The sequence below is a fragment of the Seriola dumerili genome, unplaced genomic scaffold (genome assembly GCF_002260705.1).
Source record: "Seriola dumerili isolate Sdu_G_001 unplaced genomic scaffold, Sdu_1.0 BDQW01001387.1, whole genome shotgun sequence".
Classification (NCBI taxonomy): Eukaryota; Metazoa; Chordata; class Actinopteri; order Carangiformes; family Carangidae; genus Seriola; species Seriola dumerili.
This window is the reverse complement of record NW_019175642.1, coordinates 902,482-926,102: the sequence shown is the minus strand read 5'-3', so window position 1 is coordinate 926,102 and position 23,621 is coordinate 902,482. Positions and strand designations below refer to the sequence as shown.

General features: G+C 38.7%; 1 protein-coding gene across 1 annotated transcript in view; it reads left to right on the top strand.

Moving 5' to 3' along the window:
* LOC111238498 (probable flavin-containing monoamine oxidase A) overlaps positions 1–23,621 on the top strand; it is a 46,103-nt gene that overhangs the window by 5,050 nt on the left and 17,432 nt on the right. Inside the window, exons 5-9 of the mRNA XM_022768043.1 lie at positions 203–360; positions 1,461–1,550; positions 4,067–4,151; positions 14,418–14,518; positions 23,136–23,294. Of these exons, the coding sequence (XP_022623764.1) occupies positions 203–360; positions 1,461–1,550; positions 4,067–4,151; positions 14,418–14,518; positions 23,136–23,294 (593 nt within the window). The remainder of the gene's footprint in view (positions 1–202; positions 361–1,460; positions 1,551–4,066; positions 4,152–14,417; positions 14,519–23,135; positions 23,295–23,621) is intronic.

The window sequence follows — 23,621 nt, the reverse complement described above, 5'->3', positions numbered from 1 at the left end:
TTTAGTTCATCATTAGTTTTGCAGTATTTAGTCATAAATTAAAGCATTGGATAAATTGAAAAATCTGACCTAACGATGGCGCTAGATAAGTAGTCAGCTTATCAACAGAGTAATGTTGTCTGTCATTGCAGGGGAATGCATATTATCACTGTAAGTGTGAGAGCTACAGTACAGTATGTATTCGTTCATCCCTTTCTATCAGAACTAAGAGAGGAGGTCGGACTGTGTAGCAGGTCTGTCTTTGGCATGGAGCCATCCCAGATGTCCTTCCTGTTCTTCCTCATGTATGCTGCAGCAGCTGGAGGACTGCTGCCACTTCTGGAGAACACAGCGGGGTCTGCTCAAGAGTTCAAGATAAAGGTATGCAGCTCATGTCCTTCTCCAGACTGCAAATTGTTTACTTGAGTGCTTTTTCTTTTTTTTTTCAAACCTGGGGACCACATTGGATTTCTGCTCTACATCAATATAAAACTGAGCATCCAGCCTCTCAACACAGCACCGCACATTTCGTTCAAGCCACGTCCCAACAAACACATTGCCTTACTTTGTCCTTGAAACGTCATTGACCAGTAATGTTAAACAGTTTCAGCAGTAGTCTTGTATTGGATTTTCCTATTTTCTGCGTGCTCCCTCAGCATGAAAGTTATGGTTCCATACTGTTTTGCTTCTGTGTTGCTGCTTTTGAACGTTCTCTCTCTCTCACAGTGGTGGAGTGTAAAAGAGACTGAATGCTAAAAAAAAAAAAAAAAAAAAAAAAAAAACAGGCTGTCAAGATGAAGGGACAAACTAGGAGGCCTTAGAAATTAACAAATTTTTCTCCACTTTTTCCACCTGCAGCAGTTTGCTTATTATTGTATTCCAGCTATTTCCTGAAGGAATTACCATGACAATACAATAGATGCAGTAAAAGCAGCACCAAATGTGAACTATAATGGGCTTGCTCAATCATACATCATGAAAAAGTAAAGGCAAACGGCGATACAACACACATCTCAAACACAACACACATAGCTCCTTTTCTTTAGTGTATTTTTTTCTTTTGTACTTGCACTGGTGCTTACATTCAGCCTTTATGTTGTCCTGTTTTTCATTATGTTTTTTTTTTTACAATAAAAAGTAGAAGTATTTTATACCTTTGGAAGAAAATTGTTTTGTCTGAAAATTGTGTTTAGCTAGTTCTGCGGTTCATTTCATTAAATATCATTTCTACTTGCTTGCATACCAGAGAGAAAATGTTTTGCTGTATTGGTGGTGTCAGCAAAAGTCTCAGAGGCAGATACATAAAAATCTTGGCAAATGTAACTTTTATTGGCATGGCTGATTAGACACCACTAGGGATTTGTTGTTGTGTAATTTGGGTGAAGTGACCCTTTAACTTCAAGCAGCCTGTCTTTTCCAGGGAAGGAGGGCATCTATGGGTTTTAAGCCCACATTAAATTGTAATATCTGTCTCTCCACAGGGAGGCACCCAACAGCTTTCAGAGTGTCTGGCAGAACGTGTGGGGCGGAAGAATGTCCGGCTGGGTTCTGCTGTGACGGCCATATGGCAGGTAGAGTACAGTAACAGCTCTCTCAGGGGCTGATGAGGCATGACACAGAGATAACAGCGTCCTCAGCGGGGAAACAGGCCGTCTCCTGTGAAGGCACTGTCTGTTCCGCCTGACTGTCTTCCTTATCCACAGCTGAGAGACCAGGAAGGGTCGGTGCACCCTTAAGTGTAGAGCTTTATCCAGTGTTCCACATCAATATACTGTTCATTCCTACTCTTCATGGATTCATTTGTGATTATTGATTGTTAAAGGACAGAACATTGAATTTGGAGTGCTGAAATATTTGATGTGATTGTTGTTATAGACTATAGAGTATTGAACTGAACACTGAATGCCATCAGTAAGGAGTCTATGTCTGCATTTCCTCCAAAATAGAGCCAAAACAATTAGTCAATTAAGCAATCGATCAATTAACAGAACAGAAACAGAAAACAACTTTGATAACATAATTGCTGTTTATGTCATTTATTAAGCAATTAAAAGCCAAGAATTAACTGGTTGCAGCTTCTTAAATGTGATACTTTGTCTTTTCTGGTTTACATCATGGTAAATTGAACATCTTTGGGTTTTCAACTGATGATGGGACAAAACCAAGCAGCAACTTTTGGGACTGAAAGAAGAAGCCAAATATGCAGTTCCTCCAAAAACGAGTCAGTCCCCATGGACTCCCATTTAAAATGTTCAACTTTACAATAGAAATAAACATGTTTACAGCCTGGTACAAAAAATGATGTAACTCATCAGTTTAAATTTTAATTAAGGCTTAAAGTAATTGAGGGTGTGCCACTTTGAGTGACACATGCTTACCCACCTATAACTCAAAGCGGCACGCCCTCAATTGTGCATAACTTTAAGCCTTAATAAACAGGTAACATAAAGGTGATATAAAAATTCATCCCCTGTACAGCTGTCATGAAGGAGGAAATTAGCTATAGAGACCAAAACCGTTTTTTTCCATGTTGGCTTCATTTATCGGTCCCGGGGGTTGCTGCTTGATAATTAGCCTATTAATCAATTATCAGAAAAAAAAAAAGATCAAATTGACAAATAGTGAAAATCATTGTCAACTGCAGTCCTGCTCCCAAGTTCACTACAGTGACAAGAAGAGTGAGAGAAGGAAGAAAAAAAAAAAGGACGACGTGCACTTTCCATGGCAGCTTTTCATGCGCAGGGTCACAGGAGGCTACCGCCTGCCCCAGCTTGCAGTGGGTGAGAGGCAGGGCATATCCTTGACATTTTGCCAGTCTGTCACAGAGATAAAACATTTTGACAGACAAACACATTCACACATTCATAGCAGTTTAGAGTTTCCACTTCACCTAAGCTGAACCAGAGCACCCAGAGGAGACCTACACAGGCAAAAGGGGAACAAGCAAACTTCACACACAGAGGCCTGGGTAAGGTCTACACCCAGACTCTTCTTGCTGTGAGGCAAAAGTGCCACGCACACACAAAGCAAAAATGATAAAATCATTATTTTATGAAAGTAGTGGTATATGAAATAATAATTTGGCTTCCTTGAGACAAGCTTGTCCAAACTTGAGGATATTGGAGATCTTAAATTTTGGTAGTTTCTGCTCTAAAGAGCTGAGGGTTGTTGCTTTTTTAAATAATTCTGAAGTTACTAGGGAGCAAGTTTAGAGAACCGAAAATATATATGAATTTCTCATTTTCAGCATCCAAAAATATCTAGCTGTCTTAGAAGACAAGAGCTTCCTTTGTTGCACAGAAACACTCTGGTGGGTGAGTTTCAATTATCACCAGAGGCTTAAGTTTAGTGGAAATACATGCGAGAGAACAGGAGTTAAGTGCATAAGAGCTCTGCAATTAAGAGCCAGACTGTCTGCAGTGAGTCTAAAATGAATGATGTACAGCAGATCATGGAGCCATCACAATATCATTTAACCACCTATTAAACTTTATTTTACCACAAAGTTTGCATAAATGGCTGGAACATCTCCCTCTTTAAGCAGACTGTCACAATCGACATCCATAAAAATACAAAACATCATCTAATGGAGAGAAATCTGTTTAATTTATAAACCTGTGCATAATTTATAGGTATCTCCTTAGAAGCTCTTTTTTCCCCCCTTCCCTGTCGAATTCATGCTTAATGAACACAGCAGCATATCTGTATGTGCACAGTGTGGCATTTCATGACAGGCGATGAACTGATTTTCAAAGGATCAAAGTTTATGTGTAAACATATTGTACAAAATGTCCACATAGTCTTGATTACATGGTGGAAATGCTGAATTTTGCTCCAGTAATGTTATAATTTGGCCAATTTAATTTCAGATATGCATTAGTGGCTGGGGGTCAGCTACTGGAAAATAGCAATGACTCCAGTAAAGTTAAGTTTAATTAAGTCTGTGTACGCTGTGTAAATTGAAATCAGCCTGTAAATTATATTTACAAATAGCCCCACCACACACCACACAAGATTCAATTTACTAACAAATCTGTGCAACTTGCTCATTAAATAAAACTGCATTTCTGTTTATATGTTTGAGCAGGGTGCTGAGTGGGCCAGGGTGATGACTGCCACCGACACTTTCTTGTGCAGAGCTGTGATTGTCACCTGCCCCCCTCATTTGGCAGGTCAGTGCTGCGTCTCCCACCTCTGTCGACTCGCTAAATGAAATTCTCACTGATGCAGAAGGCAAATATCCTCCTCTCTCACCACGTCTGTCAAACGTGGCAAACTGTGCATCCATGCAGATAAATTTATGATTTCCCCCTAAATCTTCCCTGGCTGTGTGGTGTGGCAGTCACTTTGGCTGAAGTAAATTCTGTCTGAGGTTGTGCCCTGGGCTGAAGAATTGCCTGGATTGGATTTTGAACCAGAGCAAGGAAGATACTTTAACTGGGGGCTAATGAGACATTCGTTGTGGTCGGCCGTGGGAAGTTGAAAGTGCCAAACACGTCATTACCGACCTCACCACAATTGAGCTGCCAAGGAGTGGAAAATATGGACCCCTGCAGAAAAGTGTTTTTTTTTTTTTTTTGCCTGTTCACAAGAACCAGAAAGTTTTAATTGAACCAACTAACATAACATTTACAACCGTATGGGAAAAGAGTGTGAAGTCTTTTTAATTAGCAGCAGACATTACTTCAGATATAATGTGTTTATTCTTAAACGTGTGGCAGCCATGTGCATTTCCTGGTCAGGAAATAGGAACCTGCATTCCAACTTATAATCAACTGCAGGAGAGAATAGTGTTGATTATGAGTTGGGTCTGGATTTTTGCCTTTTGTCCATTGCTTGTCACAAACTAAGAGTGGAGTTGGTGCTGGTCGATGCTGAAACTTGAGTCCAGGCTTATTCTGATAGGTTTGGAAGGGGCCGGAGCTGGATCTGAAGCTGGAGCTTACTCTGGGTCTGTGCCTGTTTGTACTAAGCTGGCAACAGATCTGTCACTCAAAGCCTCATACTCCAAGCCATGGACCACGGCCAGGATCCTTAATGAGACAGGTTTGAGAGCGGTGTTGAATTATGCAGCCTGGATTGCTCTGGCTCAGATGCCACCGTGCCACGCTTTGGCCTTAAATCAGTGTAGGGAGGATGACAGGGACTCTCAAAAGCCAAAGTCAGGCCAGTGATTGAGACGTCACCTCTCCCAAAAGCTGTCGTGGATAAATAAAAGATATGATTGCTGCTTGAAGTCATCTGTGTGACATGTTTCGTTGTAATTTTCTGGAAGCGGGTGAACCTGAGTTAATGGGAGAGTGAAGGTGGAGAGCTTAACACAGACAGTGGGAATGATGACAATGACTCTAGGTGATTCCAAGCCTCTCTTGGACAGTCGAAGTGCAAAGTGCTGTTCGCAGTATCCATAGCTTCTTGTGTTTGGCTCCTCTGTTGCAGACTTTTGTTTCTGACATCCCTAATTAATTCTCCAGGCACTTGCTTTTGAATCAGTGAATGAGTAGATGGATGAACACAGAAATGAATACTTTCAGAGGGTCCACAAGGTGCTTTACATCAAAAGACACCCACCACTGTATTCACACACACCAACGGAATTACTGGATATGAGCTGTGTGTTCCCTAATATATTATGTTTGTCCTGCTCTTGGCTCCTGGATTTATCTCCCCATTCATCCATCCATCTTTTATAATGAGTTCCGTCAATTTTGTTTCTTTTTTTCCTTTTTTTGTTACCACTTCTCTCGCTCATCTCAATGATTTATGGACTGTTTGGTTTCGCTGCATATGAAATTGCTATGCATGAAAAGGATAAATGTGGAAATTAGGATTTTGGCCATGTGTTGACTTTAGAAAACATGGGTGAAGTATGCATGTTTTAGTTGGTATGTAAGTAGGTTCCCATGTATATTCATTCTGAGACTGCATAACAAAAAACCTAATTAGGCTTTCACAGCATGCAGTTGGAGTATAATGCAATCAGGCATACAGTCTAATATTCAGCAATAGTTACAGAGACAGCTCTGCGGTTACTAAATTAACATTTTGTTTCAATGTGTTTTTCTGTCTCTCTTTATCAAGCAGGAAGTCCCTGGCAGAGCAGGCTAACTGTCTGGCTGTGTGTACGCATATGTGTCCATGTGGGCATTTATTGTTGAGTGGGTGATGCTAAAGTTCTTCATGTCACTTGTAAAAGTAACTGTAGCCTACCCTGACTAAAGGCGGGTTTCATGCGAGTACAACTGAACCTGACAGGCAGCCAAGCAACACCGTATCTGACGTTGCCATCTATCTTCTCATGGAGGAGGAGCTGCTGTAATGACAGCAGGCATGGGCAGTGGTGAGGAAACTATTACATCTGCCACTCACAGTTTAGTCCGGGGCCTTGTTTACACTAGTAGAGAACAGGTAAGCAGTGCGTTAGCATTTATTTGCCAACTGACACTGTGTGAGCCAGGATTCTAGGCCAGTATCCGCTGGGCTGTGAATGAAACTAATGGAGCTTAATTTAGGGATTAAACATGAAGTGGGAGCTGAAGTGATTGTGAAGATAACTAATGCAATGTGATTCTTATCTTGCTGAGTTTAGACTCTGTGGAAATGAATTTAGCTATCTGTGTGCATTTCACATCTCTGCTGATGAGCAATATAGTAAGGGTTGATGAGCACGCAAATATAGTAAATGTGGTTTTACAAAGATTGGTTCACAAATGGAAAATGTTCAAATGCCGAAAAGGACAGACCATGGTCGAGACTCTCTAAAGCTCTTGTCTTTTCTGTGTCTGCCTGCCAACCACGGGATTTTGACAGTGGGGAGTTTTATAAAAAAATCGAAAAGGACGTATTTAACACAGTTTTATCAAGAAACAATTTCTGACAAGCATCCTTTAGTCTGGTTATTACAGAACTCTGATGATGTTCCTAAAATTACATCAAACATATTTCTAGCCAACATACAGACTGATGTGCTGCACCTGTGATATGCCATAATCGACCAATTCAAGCTCTATTTCTGTGTAACAGCTCTACTTATTTAAAGGAGCTATTTGTATGTTTTTCTATTGCTGTATAGCCAGTGTTAGCATTAGCAGCTGTTTACTTACCAGTCTAGAAGGAAAATGGCAAGTTCAGCATCAAACTTGATGGTGGAAAACAATGTTAAATCAAGTCTTTTGTTCTACTGAAGTTAGCATGGTAAACTTACTTTAAAGGGACTATGCATTTATACGTTTTCTCTGCTTCTGAACATGGTTTCTTCATGGAGCAGGTGGTGGTGATTATTGCTTGGCAAGAGCTTCGGCCATCTCTATAATACAAGATACTTCGTCTTCAGGGGACATTGGAGGCTACAGTAAGTCACTATCAGAAAGTGAACAGGCTGTGGCTAGCTGGTTAGCTTGCTAACTTCAGTAGGAGAAGAGATGTGATAGAAACAAGAGTTAACATTGGCGTTGCTTTCCACCGCTGGAGACAGCTCGTGGTGCATAAAGGAATGGTTTGATGCTGACCTCACAATGTTTCTTCCAGACAGTGAGTAAACAGCTATTAATGCTAATGTTGGCTGTGTAGCAGTAGCAAAACTTATTTCGAACTTATACTGTGTTTAAATTAGCATCAGAGAGTTTGAAAACTAATAAATTCCTATCAGGCATGAGTCCTGCCTCATCAGGATTGTGTGGAATGGTTTGGCTGTCTTGCATTCATCTTATAGGTAAATGTTTGTGCAGTAAAGCATTGGAGAAGAGTTGTGCATTGTCACTCTGGTCTAGCATAAACAAACAAATCAAAGCAGTCAGTGAAAAAAAACAAAACAAAAACTTGCATCACCTTTTTCCAACAAAGCCTACTCAGTTCAAACCAGTAGGCTAGTGCTCTCGCCCCACCAGGTAATAGTGTGCTCATCTAGGATCTCACTTACAGTAAGACGCAGATTAAGACAATAGTTTCTCAGGGCATTTAAATGAGTTGTCAAAATTAAATGTGTCTAATGTTTGAGGCTCCAGCTATGTTTACTTAGGTATCTATTCCCTGGAGATTAAAAGCCATCCAATATTAAACCACAGTTAGATGAATTTCTAAGCTAATGAGGGCAATTTTAGCCAAAAGGATCATCCTCCATGAGTCTATTTTTGTCAAGACCAGCAGCAGAAATTATTAAGTAATGCTGGAAACTACAGTGTGTGTATGGAGAGATGGGGGAGGGTGTCTGCTGCCAGAGTCAAGGGGCTTAGTCCGTAATTAAATAAAAGATCTGTGATGTAACGTGCACACAGATGTAGGACTCTATCTTTAACATTTGGATTAAGTGGCTGCTGAATACTGCTGCCTTTCTCTGATGGCCTCATAGATTTATGAAAGTGAGCATAGCTATTTTTTAAAACCCATCTGTCGTTATTACCTTTTTTTTTTTTTTAATTGCCCGTCCGTATGGATACCTGCCCAGAGTTATAAGAGCTGCTTACATCTTTGGTTAAATCACAACGTTGACACATGGCAGTCATGGAATATTAAGTCCAGTACGGAGGCTTTTTTTTTCTCTCTCCTCACGTGGACATTATCTTGATTCCACACCTAGCAAGAGGTCATGCATGTGAGTAGTTTTTCTTCTCCACAATGGCTTGTTACTTCATATGCTCTGCACTGCACTGTTGGCTTTTCAGGATGAAAGAGATAATCCAGTTTCACAGCAAACACAGGCACTGCCATGAACTAGACTTCAGTTATAGCTAGCTTTAGCTTTTTTCATACTTTTTAAAGTTTTTTTTTGCACTCCTCTTTATAAATTGCCATTCGGAAGCTGCATTTTTGAATCATCGTCCCTTTGATGTTATGTCTTGATTTGAGTGGCTTTTCATGTTTCACTTTCCTCATCCCTCTGACAGCCAAAGACACTGAAAGTGCCTGTGTGCTATGTTAAAAGTTCAGAGTGAGAAAGTAATGGAAATTTGAAGCCCCTCGCTCAAGGCTACCACAGGTATGACTCACAGGTCAGTGACAGAGGAAAATGAGAAAGCAAGGTCAACGTTTTCCAGTAGTGCATTCACAAAAATGAAGTGAAAGTGGATCAAATGCCAGCGTACTTTAAGAGGAGGAAGTAAGATTAAGACAGACAGAAAGACGATGAAAAGACCGAGAGAAATCCACTCTGGGGGAAACAGCGTCCTTAGAAGTCAGGGTGTTGAGGGTCAGGAACCAGCAGTTGTGCAGATTGCTCTGGAGCCATGAGATGCTCTTGAACCTGCAGCTGTTTTCCAAAGATGGCTGAGTGATGCATAGAGAGAGTCTGATGAGCTGTCAAATGGGTGTCCTTCAGGGAAGAAACTTGCTGTACTCTTCCACGTCTGGTCCAAGGAAAAATGCCTTTCTTTTTTTTTTTTGACATTCACCCTCCATCCTTTCTAAGTAACGTAAGATGTGTGGCCAAACTACAAAGGAGGGACAGTTTGACTCAAATGGTTCAGGATACTGATTGACATCACAGAGATTGCTCTTATAAATTAATAAAACTGACTACGTTTTTAATATAATAACATGTAAATTAAGGAGTTAAGGAGGTTGAAACTAGGTCAATTTGTCTAGTGCTGCATTTTGGAAAGGTCTAAATGGGACCATATATTTTATAGGTAGATATTCATGAATAATTGAGTTACACTTAGAGATGGAAATATATGCACTGTGGTTTTTATAACCGATGTATCATTAGAAAATAATAACTTAAATTCAGTTGCTGTCCACCAAGTCACTCAATCTGGGAGTGAGAGCAGGTTCTAAAGCTGATTAAAGGACACGTGGAGTCTTTCTTTGTACACATGGTACTGAAACCAGTAGAGAATACAGACAAGTAACTGAGGAAAAGATGAAAAGAAAAAAGAAATATTCTTAAATGTTAAAGTAATGTAGTGTAATGTCATCATTTTTTAACATTAGTAGTTGATAAAAAAACTAAGTATGCCAAAGTGTATATTGCATGTCACTTTACACTTAAGGATTGTGCTTTTACTATAACATCTACCAACGTCATTTTGGCATTATGCTTTAACAAGACCAATGCTAGCAGCTCTATGAGGCTGTATCTTAATGGTGCTTTGAGCTAAATGCTAACGTCTGCATGTTAACATGACCACAATGAAATTGCTAACATGCAGACATTAAGCAAATATATACTGTGTCCCGAATCCATACTTAATGCTAATTCTATACAGCATTATACAATGCTGTTTAAACTATTAGCATAAATATATCAACCTATGTCACCATTTTATTAACAGGAAATGATACAATAGGTATCTGACTACTGATTAGATTTCACAAAGAGAATGCTTTTCCGGATTCCTGATTTCATCATTTCAAAAATTGACTGTATTCACTATGCACTTAGACTTATACTTTATTTTCTTACTGTTCACAATAATAAGAGTCCGACCTGTGGGTTCGAGTCCAACCTGCGGCCCTTTGCTGCATGTCATACCCTCTCTCTCTCCCTGACCTTTCTGCCTCTCTCTCTCATGCTGACTATCACAATTAAGTTAAAAATGCCCCCAAAAAACTTGAACTGATTTTCAACACTTGAGTTTATACTATACACTATAGTGTACTTCTACTATACACACACACACACCCACCACAAACACACACATGATGATACTGATGATACATACATACAGTTTTGGGGTTCAGTATCTTGCCCAAAGATACTTTGCAATACAAACTGGAGGAGCCAGGAACTGAACCACCAACCTTCTGATTAGTGGACGACCTGCAGCCAGAATGTTTGAGACACTTCACAAAAAACATACGCATCAGTCACTTAATTGTGCTAGAGGAAAAGTCAGAGGATCGTAAAAGTCCTTAGGATTCATCCTATGGGCACCATAGATATCTGTACCAAATATCATAGTAATCCATCCAGTAGTTATTGAGGTATCTCAATCTGGATCTGGAGTGGTGGAAAGACTGACTGACAGACAAACATGGCCCAAAATGGGAATATGCTGCACTCCCACTCACCTCATGAGTAAATAGAATAATAAAAAGCTTGAATTTTGCTATACTCTTCAGACAAAATAATCTTTGCCTCCTTTTGTGTCCTCCTTCTTATGTTTGTGTGTGCAGTTTAAAGTTATACCAACCCAACAGCAAACACTGAAAAGTTGTGAAGTTGAAGATAGTGTGTCTTTCTCCGAGCTGCTCTTTCAGTTATATTGACAGGGAAGAAATCCTCAGTATTTACCCTGTGGTGGATAAGGTTTGTAATTTAGGCCACCTTTTCAGAAGGTGCCAAAAGAGAAGCGCCTTCAAAAGTAAAAGTCTGGAAACTGCTGGATGCCAGACAGAATGTAGGACAATAGTATAATAATGTGATTGCTGCAAATGGCTGATGTGCGTTCACGAGCGGTACTCCAGCCCTATCCATCAACGAGCCCTTTGAGCACACCTTCTGAGCACACTGCAGCAGATTTGTGTGCTTAATCCTTTGTTAAACTGCCTTCGCATTGAACCTGTTTATACACGTCATCTTGATTTAACTGTGACGCTGAGTTGTGGTGAAGTTCCCCTAAGGTGTCACAGCACATTTGTGCACGTAAGAGACGATGACAGTGTTGTCACTGTAGAGCACATTAAGCATTCAAAAGAATAAGATGCCAGAATACGTCTCATTTAGCCATCGACAGTTTAACATCTGCCTGACAAATAATGAGGTAGAAGGCATTTCCTGCCATTAAGTTAGCTGGCGTTGTCAAAACAAGCAGCATTATGGATATGACACTACTTGACAGGTCTTATGTCATGTGTACAGTGCTGTCATTTGAATGTCTAAGTGACCATGTCAAATTAGTTTGGAGCCACTTATCATGTCACTGTTTTTCAATTTTACTGCATCGGGCTCATCAATTTTGTTTAGTATTAAGGGCATTATTTTGAGCTTGCTGACAGGCTCTTGACAGTTTCTAAATGATGTTTCACATCTTCCGCTGGTTCATTCGTTAAAATCCTGGCTTTTGGCCAGATGTTGCTTCACTCGCCAGAGCAAGCACAGAAAACAGTCCTGCTTCTCAGCATGACATACACTACCTCTAATGGTACTGATGAAGTTACTTGACGGCTCTCACATCAATGAGATGAACCTTTTACAGATGTAAGCGTCAAGATTAGTCCTTTTGAGCAAAGCAAGAGCCAGACAAGGATTAGGTCAGTTTTCTTTGCAAAGCCAGTAATGGCATGCAGTGATTCAATTAAAAAAAAGACAAGAAAAAAAATGATCTTTAGAGCTGTGGTTCCCAACCTTTTCCAACTCACGGCCAACTTGAAAACCTCAAAAACATTGGCGGTCCACATCCGACCCTGTAACAAATAATGCATTCTATAGCCCTGTAAGGCCCACTGTTGCAATATTGCAATGCCACATTTAACCATCTTAAAAAAAGATTTTCATAGTTTTCATAATTTTCATAGTCACTGGGTCCTATTGTTTATCCTCACAATGCTATTGGATAGAATAGGTGTTTATAGGTCCGGCCATCTGACCATGAACTCACACTACCTGCAAACTTTCCTCCGAACTCATCTCCTTGTTTCACTGGACTGGATTTGTCAAAATTCAAGTAAGTTAATTACCTGAAATATTTTTATTTGTGTTTATTACATTGTCTACAACATGTAGATGTTAAGTTATTGTGGAAATCATATATCAAATTTGATTTTGAGCTTGTTGTGTCTATGTTGCAGTTTTACAACACTGCGTCTTTGTGCTAGCCTGACACATTACATGGAGACATTGAACTTCTCACTTGTTCACATATGGAAAAAAATACCATTAGAAATATAATATATGCATTGATTCACTGTAACTAAGTTCTATATGTGTTTTATCTGTTATTTTTTTTCTAGTTACACCAGAATTTTATAAATTAAGTAATTGTTTTTGGTATTTGAAACTCTATCTGCAGCAGCATTTAAAACTCAATCTGCATCTAATCAGTTAAAAAAAACAACAACTTTTAACTGATCCTGGGCTTTTTTTAGCTTTGCGTGTTTGCCCAATAGCTGCTTGTTGCATGTGGAGACTGGACACAGGTTCTGAATGTTCTGGGATGGGTTGGGGGATGCTTGTTGCTTTGTTCACCCCCACATTGCAGACCATTCTCACCTGTGCCTGAACAATGCAACAGGCATATGTTCTGGGGGATGGATGCATGCATTCCTTTAGTATGATAATAGAGGGTATACAAGGCTAGGCAGAGTGGTGGAAGTGTTCAGAGTGAGGATCCAAGATCTAATCCTAATCCTTCCCATAGTCACACAATACTGTCTACCTAGTCTTTCAGGTTATCTACTACAAATAAAACTCATATGTATCTTATATATGTCTCTCATTATTTTCCATTTTTTCCATTTCAGAATGCCACCAGCATGGAGAGATTGTCTATACACTGTGACTCTACACTCTGTGGACTTTGACAAAATTTAGTTTCATAAATACAACATGTAGATTTGTAATGTAAATCTTATCTTACATTTTTATTAATAAATAAGTATTCATAAAGATATGACTGTTGTGTTATTATCATTCATAATGTATACTATTATGGGGCTAAATAGGCAGTCAACCCTGCAAATGAAGCCTAAGTTCTTCTGTATATATGTTCAGACAATGTGAGTACAAATACAGAAATTCTAATCCCACTTTTCCTAAAAACTTACTAAAACGTAAAAAATTCGAAAACCCTTTAATTTCTGCATCAGAGGCCTCCTACAAAATCATCTGGTGGGTGAAAAATGTTTTGCTCATTTTTTTTTGGAGCACTTTTTATTTGAGTGGTAATGGTCATTCAGGAATGAACTGAAATAAGGGGAAACATATAAGAAGCTCAATTTTCCTTTTTGGAGGGGGATCACTTGTCGATTCACCGTCTGTTTCTTGACTCTTTTCTTTCAGTTCTTCCTGTTGCTAACCAGCTATCCACTTTGATTCTCCAGTTTTTGCCATGGATGTAATCTCTTAGTGCGCAATCAGACTGAGACGGCAAACAAGTACTAAGTGGTCTGGCCTGGACAACATGGTTTATCACAGTGTTAGGCCTTAATACGAGATTTAAAAAAAGAAACAATGAAAGGATGTGTTTGTGAAGATACTTTAATTTTAAAACATTTATATTTTTTTAATCTTTATAATGACATTTTTTTCACCAAAATTGTATTGTTTTGCAAATTATCTGTCAGCCCACTAGCTTTAACACTATAGATGCATCAGCTCAAGTGTGCTATCCTTCCTCACTTATTTTTATTTACCTCTTTTTACTCTGTCTCCACTGAAGCATTTGTCCTACATTACATATAAAGTACACCAGGTGATACCAGGGATGGAGGGCAGGGATTACTGGAACTAAGAAGAGCACACAGTTATTGGGATTCATGGTGTACTGTTTTTTTCCCACCAGCGAAAATCCACTACGAGCCAGCCTTGCCCAGCCAGAGAGCGTTCCTTACCCAGAACATGCCTGTGGGCCACATGATAAAATTCATCATTACCTACGAGACGGTGAGTAACAGAAGATAAAAATGCAATATAACAGATGTTTACATGAATTATGTTATGACGAGGCATGGACATTAAATTTATACAGACGCTCTTTGTCTTGTGAAGAGCTGTTTTACATGTTTTTCTTCTATAGTGGGTTTCTGTTTGCTCTAAACAATGTTAGACATGTCACATTAATATAGAGAAAATTAAATAGTTAATAGTTTATGGAGTAGACTGTAGACTATATGTATGTATGTATATGCATATATTTTATTTACATATATGATATATATGTACATGTATCAGCACACATGTAAAAATTATACCAAAGCCTGTCAATATATGTTGATATTATAAACAGTAGGGTCCAAAACTCTGAGACCACTTTCCCAAAATGGGAAAATAGAAATGTTATACAAAACATATATGGGCATATAGAATTTTCATATGTATGTTGTTTTGATAAACTTGCATACATAAATACCATGTATATACTGTCACCGAGTATAGACTGACACGTATATACATGATCAATTCATCACATAGATATTTTTGGTATACTGTATGTTCATATATAGAGTATTTCATATATGTTATAAACTTATATCTTCATATAACTAGAGGATGTATATATGTGATAATAATATAGGTGACATATAGAGCAACATCAGACTTGATATAGGGACAGATGACGGCAGATTATTCAGCTGGTCACACTCGCAAAGGTGTTATGAGAGGGTTTAATTTATTGTGTACATTATATGTATTTGTAAGGAGGTAAGCTCCATAGTCCAATATAATCGATGCATTGCTAAACAAAAGTTGATTTTGAAGCAACAAAGTTCTTCATGGATTTTTCAAATTTGATATTTTCACAGTTGTAATACAGGGGCCAATTTCACAAAAGCAACTTGGCAGTACTGTGCAAACGCTGATAACAAGTGGTGGCAGCGCCATGTTCCACATTTGATTGCAAGTTTGTTTTGTTTTGTGAAATTTGAGATTAAGACACATCGGAGAAGAAGTTGTCTCATGTTGCAAGATTGCAGCTCGTGTATCACAAACCTGAATTTGAATAATCCACACACACAAGACTGTGTCAAGATACCAAAACAAGTTGTAGTTCTCAGCCTCAGCCTCATCTGAAATCCTATTTTCAGTGCGCACTCTCTTTTTTTATTTCATGTAAAATGCAAGAATGTTTCCCAGTATCAGAGGTGAAGGGGAAATTGCTCTCGAATCTGTATCTGTTCACCTATTTTAGAAGACGGAGAGCCTGTAGCAGGAAGCAGCCGTCTCAATTGGCACCAATTCTTTCTAGATTTCAACACTTTGTACAAAAGAGCCTCTAGCACATGAAATTTGATTGGTTTAATCTTCTCCATTTTATACTCTGCAACCACACAATTAATTAACAAAATGACTGTGCACCTTGTTAGTAGATTAAATTTGTTTACTGTAATGAACACAAAATCATTAGTGCTCATGCAAACATTTATTTGATCTGTGCCTTGGTGTGTTGCCAAGATGCATTTGGATGCTGATAAAGACATGAAAATATTGGTCACTGATCTAGAATATGGTTCATTTGAGACTCTTTGTCTTCTCTCATGTGTTAGCAGTCTCATGTGGAGATTTATTGGAGTGCTCACTTTTCTTACCACAGTTATAAATATGAAATATTTTTTTTCTGCCAAGTGTAAAACAGGAGGCGGAGCTCACGTGACTGAGACATGCAATCCTTTCACACTAGAATAGAACGGTGGAAATTATGAGTGTGAAGGTTAGGTGCGTGGATAATTTTCCCTGACATATGCAGGCAGATGGAAGGAAATGCAGCAAATACACATATAGCAGATTTAACTGCGAACAGGCAGTTGAGGGACAGAAACGCAAAGATACTACAGACCAATGCACAGATAACTGCTGAGGCAAAATGACATTAAGACCTGACCAACTCATCAACAGATGCAAATGGAGCATGCCAGTGGCCTTATGGTTGGGGTTTATACAACATGACCGCAGCAACCACAGTTTGATTCCCAGCAACAGGAAACTTTGTTGCATGTCACACCCCTCTTTTTCTACATTTCCCATCTGTCTCTGATAGCAGTTAAATAAAAGCAAAATGCCTAATGGCTGTCAGATTTACTTATGCACAGGGATAACAGACAAAAGAAAAAGACACACAACAATGTCCGCAAAGATGACTGCGTATGAAGATAGACGACGCATCTCCACTTCTTCTTCCCACTGTACCAAAATTAAGCCAAAATATCCCACATACGGGCGCTGCCATTTTACATTAATCTGAACCTCCTCCCAATATGGATGCAACTCCCAGTTTTTAAAATCATGGCTCAATATAATCCAAATACAGATATTTTTGTGACATAAACAGATACAGATATATAGCAAATAATAGCTTTGCTTTCCATAATTTTTGCCTCCGTCATTTTTTTTAAGTGTTTGAGTGTAAAATACATGCAAGATATAGAGTTCTCAAAACTTTCCACAATGGAACAGAAAAAGTAGTGCCCATGGTTGCTCACAATCCCACAATAGATTGTGTCACATTTTGAAAATGTCAAAAATTACAGATGCACAACATTAGCACTGTCAGTGATGACACTAATTACAAGGATTGATAAGTGTCCGACATTGACTCAGGCTGAATCCAAATATCTGGACTTCCCCAAACTTGCAGACTCAGACTTTATACACACTCCTGTACTCTGGAGTGACAGTCTAAATCCATCATTTATTAAGTCTGAAGGGAGTCTCAGGTGCACTTGACTGTGGACCTCCAGAGAATCTGTAAAACTCACCAGTTTTGAAGATCACTCATCAAATCATCAATAGGTCAAACACCAATTTGATACATATAGCACAAATGAATATTGATATTGATGAACAAGTTAGGCTCTTTAGGCTTGATGTTAAACACAATTTTATGTGAATTTTGTTCTACACTAGCCATATCAATGGCAACTATACAGACATTTTGACTTGGCATTGCAGAAAAAGCAAAACCGAAACCTAATTTCGTGAAGGACGGTTCTGCTCCATCAAGTGCCCCAGTGCACCATGACAGGGAGCCACTGTGCAGTACCATACTGGAACTATTAGAGCTCATGTAAATGGAATGCACCCATTATAAAGATATTTTGGGCAATATCTTTGAATAACAATCAGATTAACAATCAGACAGTCCTTCCTCAGGAATACTTAAACTTTGACCATTGCCATCAATTTAAAGCTTCAGTATACTGGGTGAAGAAATGCATTGGAAATAGTCAAAAGCAACTTGTCAAAATGTTATTGAGCAGTTCAAAGTCAGCTGATCTTCAGGCCTCTTATCAGGGTTAAGTTCCCTTGAGATGCACTTTCAGGACCCAAGAAAAGCTGTTCATGCTTGAAAATCCTTCATTGAGTGAAATCAGTTCTGCATGAAAGAGTGGGACGAATGCCTCCACAGTGTCGTAACAGACTGATCAATTTCTACAGGAAACATCTGATTGTAGTTATTGTGGTTCATTGAGCCTAAATGCCTTTTTCATATTGGGACTGCATATTGCGTTTTTCAGTGAATAATGTTGATTTGTTGTGACGTGCTAATTTGAATAATAATGTATTAAAAATACCTGTCTATTCATTCGGGATCTCTTATCCTGAGACATCCTTAGCTAAAAGTACTGAAACAGTGAAGTCCAGGTTTACTTCAGTTGTGTTTAGAGAGAAATGTAAATTTTTTTCCCATCTCTTTTCTTTGGAAAAGCTTTGAGACTAAAGCTTATTTTAACTGTGCTGGTCAGTGATTTCAATCCCATGCAAACCACATACAGTATGTGGGTAATTTTTCACAACAGATGCAATTACCTATGTTTTTTCTGTGAATCTGTTGGGCTTCCTGTAATTCAAAGCCTATCTGGGGTGACATCCTTGTATCGTAAAGTGGATGTGGGACAAATTTGACTTTCATATGAAAATGGAGTAAAACAAAAATATGCTTGCTAATCTGATAGATGGAGACATGCCGAAATCAACATGTGGCTCAATTTGGGAGCCAATATGACGATAGAAATCCATCAGGAGAGCAGAAGTTCAACGAATGTGCTGTTGTGCTGTGTGCTACAAGTAGGCACTTGGATTCACATTCTGGTATTCTGTGTTTTTAGCCTACTTTTTTTTTTTTCTTTAACATTTTTGCAAAATGGCACCATTAAACGTATTCTGAATTAACTATTCAAAGTTCCTGTTTATGTGCCCATGGATGTAGAGACAGCTATAAAACATAATTTTTCATGATTTCTTAGTGGATTTATGGACATTTATTTGCAATCGACATCTGATATGATGATATCCTTGAGGAGGTGTAAGTCACACTGAATGTTTGTGTGTTTTGACCTAATTTGACTTAAAGTGATAGTTCGGGTGATTTGAGGGCACAGAAGCTGAGCAATGTGCTACTGTGGTTGGCAAAAAAATGAATTTCAGCCATGACTAGTACAGACCATATCCTATAATTGGGCTTTAAGATGCATACAAGGCAAAACACCCAATAACTGAAAAAGTAGCTGAGATACAGTCTCTATCCCAGACAAGTCAGAATCTGCACATTGGCGGGGTTACATTACTGACCCTGTTTAATTGCTCTCCCTTGTTTATTTATTGTGTTGGTTCTCTTGTGAGAGTGGTTGGAATAACCACACAGCACATACAAACAGCTCATTTAAGAAGGACATAAAGAGCCACCAGCAACCCCAACTGAAGGGAGAAGAAGAATGGGTTTAGTACCAGACACTGCAATCTTACTTCCTCTCAGAAACATTGCACAGGAGAGTGGATAAAAATCAGCCTCTTGCTAAAACCCATGACCAGAGGAAATCACTGAGACACTTTCATAGCAGATGGCAGCAGACATCTCTCTAGAATATGTAAAAAAAAAAAGAAAAAGAAAGAGAGAGACTGAGCTGACTGAGCAGTTCGCTCTAACGCTTTTGTCACATCACTTGTACAAGGCCAAGCATTTTGCATTTTCAGCATAAATAGTTGAATCCACACTCATGCTTTGGATTAGCTGCTCCACAGTGGGGTACAATCCTTGAGGTACCATCTTGTCCCTCTCAGGACCTAAGTTCTTGGGGTAGCCTCAGGCTGGGCCTCACATTTGTGTCTTCACTTACCTGAGACAACCCTCCCTGATGTTGGGAGATTTTGCCAGGGCCACAGCACAATCATTTCCACATTATATGGAGCTTATGTGAAGTCCGGATGTATAAGAAAGAACATCAGGAAATCCTGAAGCCCCAGGTAGCCTGGTTGTGTAGGCAAACCCAAGTGACAGGTGACGTGCCTTGAAGTAAAAAAAAAAAAAATCCATGCATACCACCTGAGCATGGTTCAACCATGTTGTAATTATGACCAAGAAGGAGAAAAGAGCACCATTGGTATTTCTTTGCAGAACTACAAACATATCGAGCATGCTGTGCATCTGTATAGCCAGGAGCTGCCTCTCCACCTCAGACTCACTCCTGAGGTCTATGATTGAATGAGGCAAAGCCATCATACTTCACACTCAAAAGGACCTCCCTGACAATGCCCTTTGGTGGTAAAGCAGTACTGGGTTGTGCAAAAAGAAGGTGGGTCTGGCATTGGGAGAAAGCATTTGAAAGCAACAAAAGAATTTTCTGTCACCATAGTTAAGACTCCTGAATCTTGTGTGTATGCCACTTCAAACTATCTATTATTATTTTCAGGGTAGTTATAGATTATAATAGAAAAATATTGTGCTTTCATTATTCTTAAAGAAATACTCCAAGGGAGTGCAAGCACAGTTTAATGTAAATAAATTAAGTTGTCTTTTACAGTCACAGCAACATTTCTTCAAACAAATAAGTGGGCAAGATAATTCAAGACAACTGGAATATTGAATTAATTCTTCTGTGATCATCTATCAAATCAAGTCAGCATTTATTCTAGATAAATAAAAATGAGCAGAACAAGATATGAAAACCACACGCATAAATAAATATGGAACAATTAGGGTTTTAGACTTACAATTAGCATGCTCTTAGTGTTATGCAGATACAGCGTAAATCTGTATGGATGGATAAACGAACACACATTCAAATAAATATGCATTAGGCGAGCATATGCACATGCATATGCAAATGAGAAAGCTTCATAAGCATATGCACACAGACACAATAGTTTGCAGATTGCTGATATTCCTTTACCCACTGCTGCAAGTCATAAAATGAATATATGCATAAATAAAAGATGTCAAAGTGAACTGTCATTTGATGCTCACTCAAATCTGCCTGTGCTGGCCAACAGGCTTTGTTGCAGGTACATTAAAGTCACTTATTATTACATGAGGCTGCAAGATTGCCAGCAGGCTACACTTAGCGCATGCAAGAGAGTCAAGCGCTTATTATTTATGAGACATTTGTGTTACTTCTCTCGTGCCATCTTATGAAGCATTGAATGGTCTTGACATTAGATTTTGAAATTAAAAATTTGGCGCATATGAAATGCTTTCAAATCAACTATGTTGTAAAATATATATAAAAAATTTATACTTTTCATATGAAAATGCAATGTTTGTCTGCATCATTGTACATACTGTACATTTGGCCCCTTTAATATAGGTCCCATACAAGCTTTTGTACTCCACTATAAATGTTTATACTCTCTTTTTTATATGGTAGTACATACGACACTGCATATTTTATGAATGGATGCTTCTTACATAGAAAAAACAACCAATATACATTACAACTGTCCTACATAAATGCTTTTGTCTTCTGCCATTGCATCTCACATGCAGTTACTGCATACCAATAATCAGAGCAAATCAACTGCACAGCATTCAGTTTGCAGATTAGTCATTCATAACCTGAACATGCTTCTCAAACACATGCACCTCAATTCAGTTTATGACGGTGAGTGATCCTACCTATGCTATATTTAGTTAAGCAGACAAAGTTAATACCTATCTAATATCCAATTACTGTATATAATGAGAGTTTGAAATGTCTAAATTACAAATTGTCTTGATGCTGCTGAAGTGTAACACACACCAGCTGCTGCACATAGCGTTGTGTTGTGTCATTTGATGCCTATAGCACACACACAAAGCGTGCCACGGAGATAAAAGTAAAAAGTCGAGGTACAGTAGCTGGGTTACTGATCTGGCAAAAGAAAAACTTATTTTCTGGAGCAGTGACGCACGTCAATGAGAAATAGGATGGTGGCATATGCTGACACTGAGGCCCTGAATAGAAAACACTGGAACAGGTGTTTCAGCACACATAATATCCCGCCTGTGTTTGCTGCACTTTAGGGGAAACTTGTACAGGAATTTAGTAAATAGACTTTTTGTATTATACATTGTATCGGAGTTGCTCGTGTATTGAATTTAATCTCAAATTACTAATGATATTGTTGATCCTTTGAGAAAAAAATTTGTCTGCCTGTTTTCCAGGAGGTTTTGTGTTTTAAGAGTGATGACCACTGAGCTGATAAGAATTCACTGACTTGATCAAGGATAGTGGAAAGAAAGTAAGCCAAAAAATTGCCTTCACCCTCAACTTACTTTTAACATTGTAGCAGTATATACTGTAGGTTTCGCACTAAGGGTTTCTTATACTGCATAGTATCTAGATAGCTATACAATGTTGACACAATTAAATGATCCATGTGGGTGACAGTGTCAATAAGATTCTATTCCGCTTTCAAGGGCAGTTCAGTGGCTCCTGGCAGAAGCACAGATTTTAAAAGGCAGCAAGATCAAGAACAAGCCTCTGCTTCCAACACACATACATCAAAAATGTCATGCTTTCATGCACAAAAGGTCAGGGCTGTTTGCTAAATATTTGTATTTGATATTTAGCAGGACATCTCTTGATCTCTATCTTGACGTATCAATGGATTTTAGTGCCACATTTTGCCAGTGACAACCATTATTTTTGCTTCAGCTCATTTTACTTTAGTCCATGTCTGTTTCTACTGTAGATTAGCTATTTTTGAGTTTTGCTTTGCTACATAGCCAACGTTAGCTGTAACTGCTGTTTATTTACCAGTCTAGAAAAACGTTGTGAGTCCAGCATTGAACTCTTCATTTTGCTGCTACTGCCTTACTTGGTCTGATATGACCAGTAGGCTACCTTCTTTGGGCTAATGTTAACAGAGCTATTTGTAAGTTTTGCTATCCATAGCCAGTGTTAGCATTAAGAAGTGTTTACTTACCAGTCTAGAAGTAATGTTGCGAGTTCAGCATCAAACTTCATTCGTTTACTCACCAAGAGCTGTCTCCAGAGGTGGACAGCAATGCCAATGTTAACTCTTCTTTATCATGTGTTTTCTTCTATTGATGTTAGCATGCTAACCATCTAACTCTAGCGGCCTGCTTAGAGGGTGTTTTATAACCACTTGTGAGTTTCCAATATTTTAATTTATTTCTATTAACTATTTTCACTTCTTCTACAAATGAAATCCAGTCTTTTCCAAATGTTTTGGATGAATTCAAGTCATTTCTCAAAATTTGTTTCAATTTCACCTTCTTGAGTTTTGTGTTGTCATTACTGACATATGTATGATGAAGTTGTGGATTGCTTCTTTTTCTCCACAGGCTTTTTGGAAGGAGAAGGGCTTCTCTGGGGAAATAGTGTCAGGATCCTCCAGTGGCAGCCCATTCTGTGTGACCTTTGACGCCACCAGCCCCAATGGTAATGCTGCTTTGGTGGGCTTCATCGCCGGCCAGCAGGCTTCTCAGTGGACGTCCAAAGAGGTAATGGGTTATCAATGTGGAGCAGGGGTGGAAAGAGCACTGATAAATTGTAATCAAGTAAAAGTACTGTTACTCAAAATAAATTTTACTCTAGTAGAAGTAAAATTATTTGTGTAGAAATGCATTCAAACTACAAAGTAAGTCAGTTAATGTTGTGTAAATGTTATATTTTTAAAAGGGGGAAGGGTGGAAGGTGTAAAAATGTTATATGATGATGGTGATATAATGAAACTTATATTAAAAAACATCTTTAGGCTACCAGGCATATATGTAGGCGTATATGAATGGTTTGAAATGCATATATTCAACTCCCAGGTGAGAACAGCA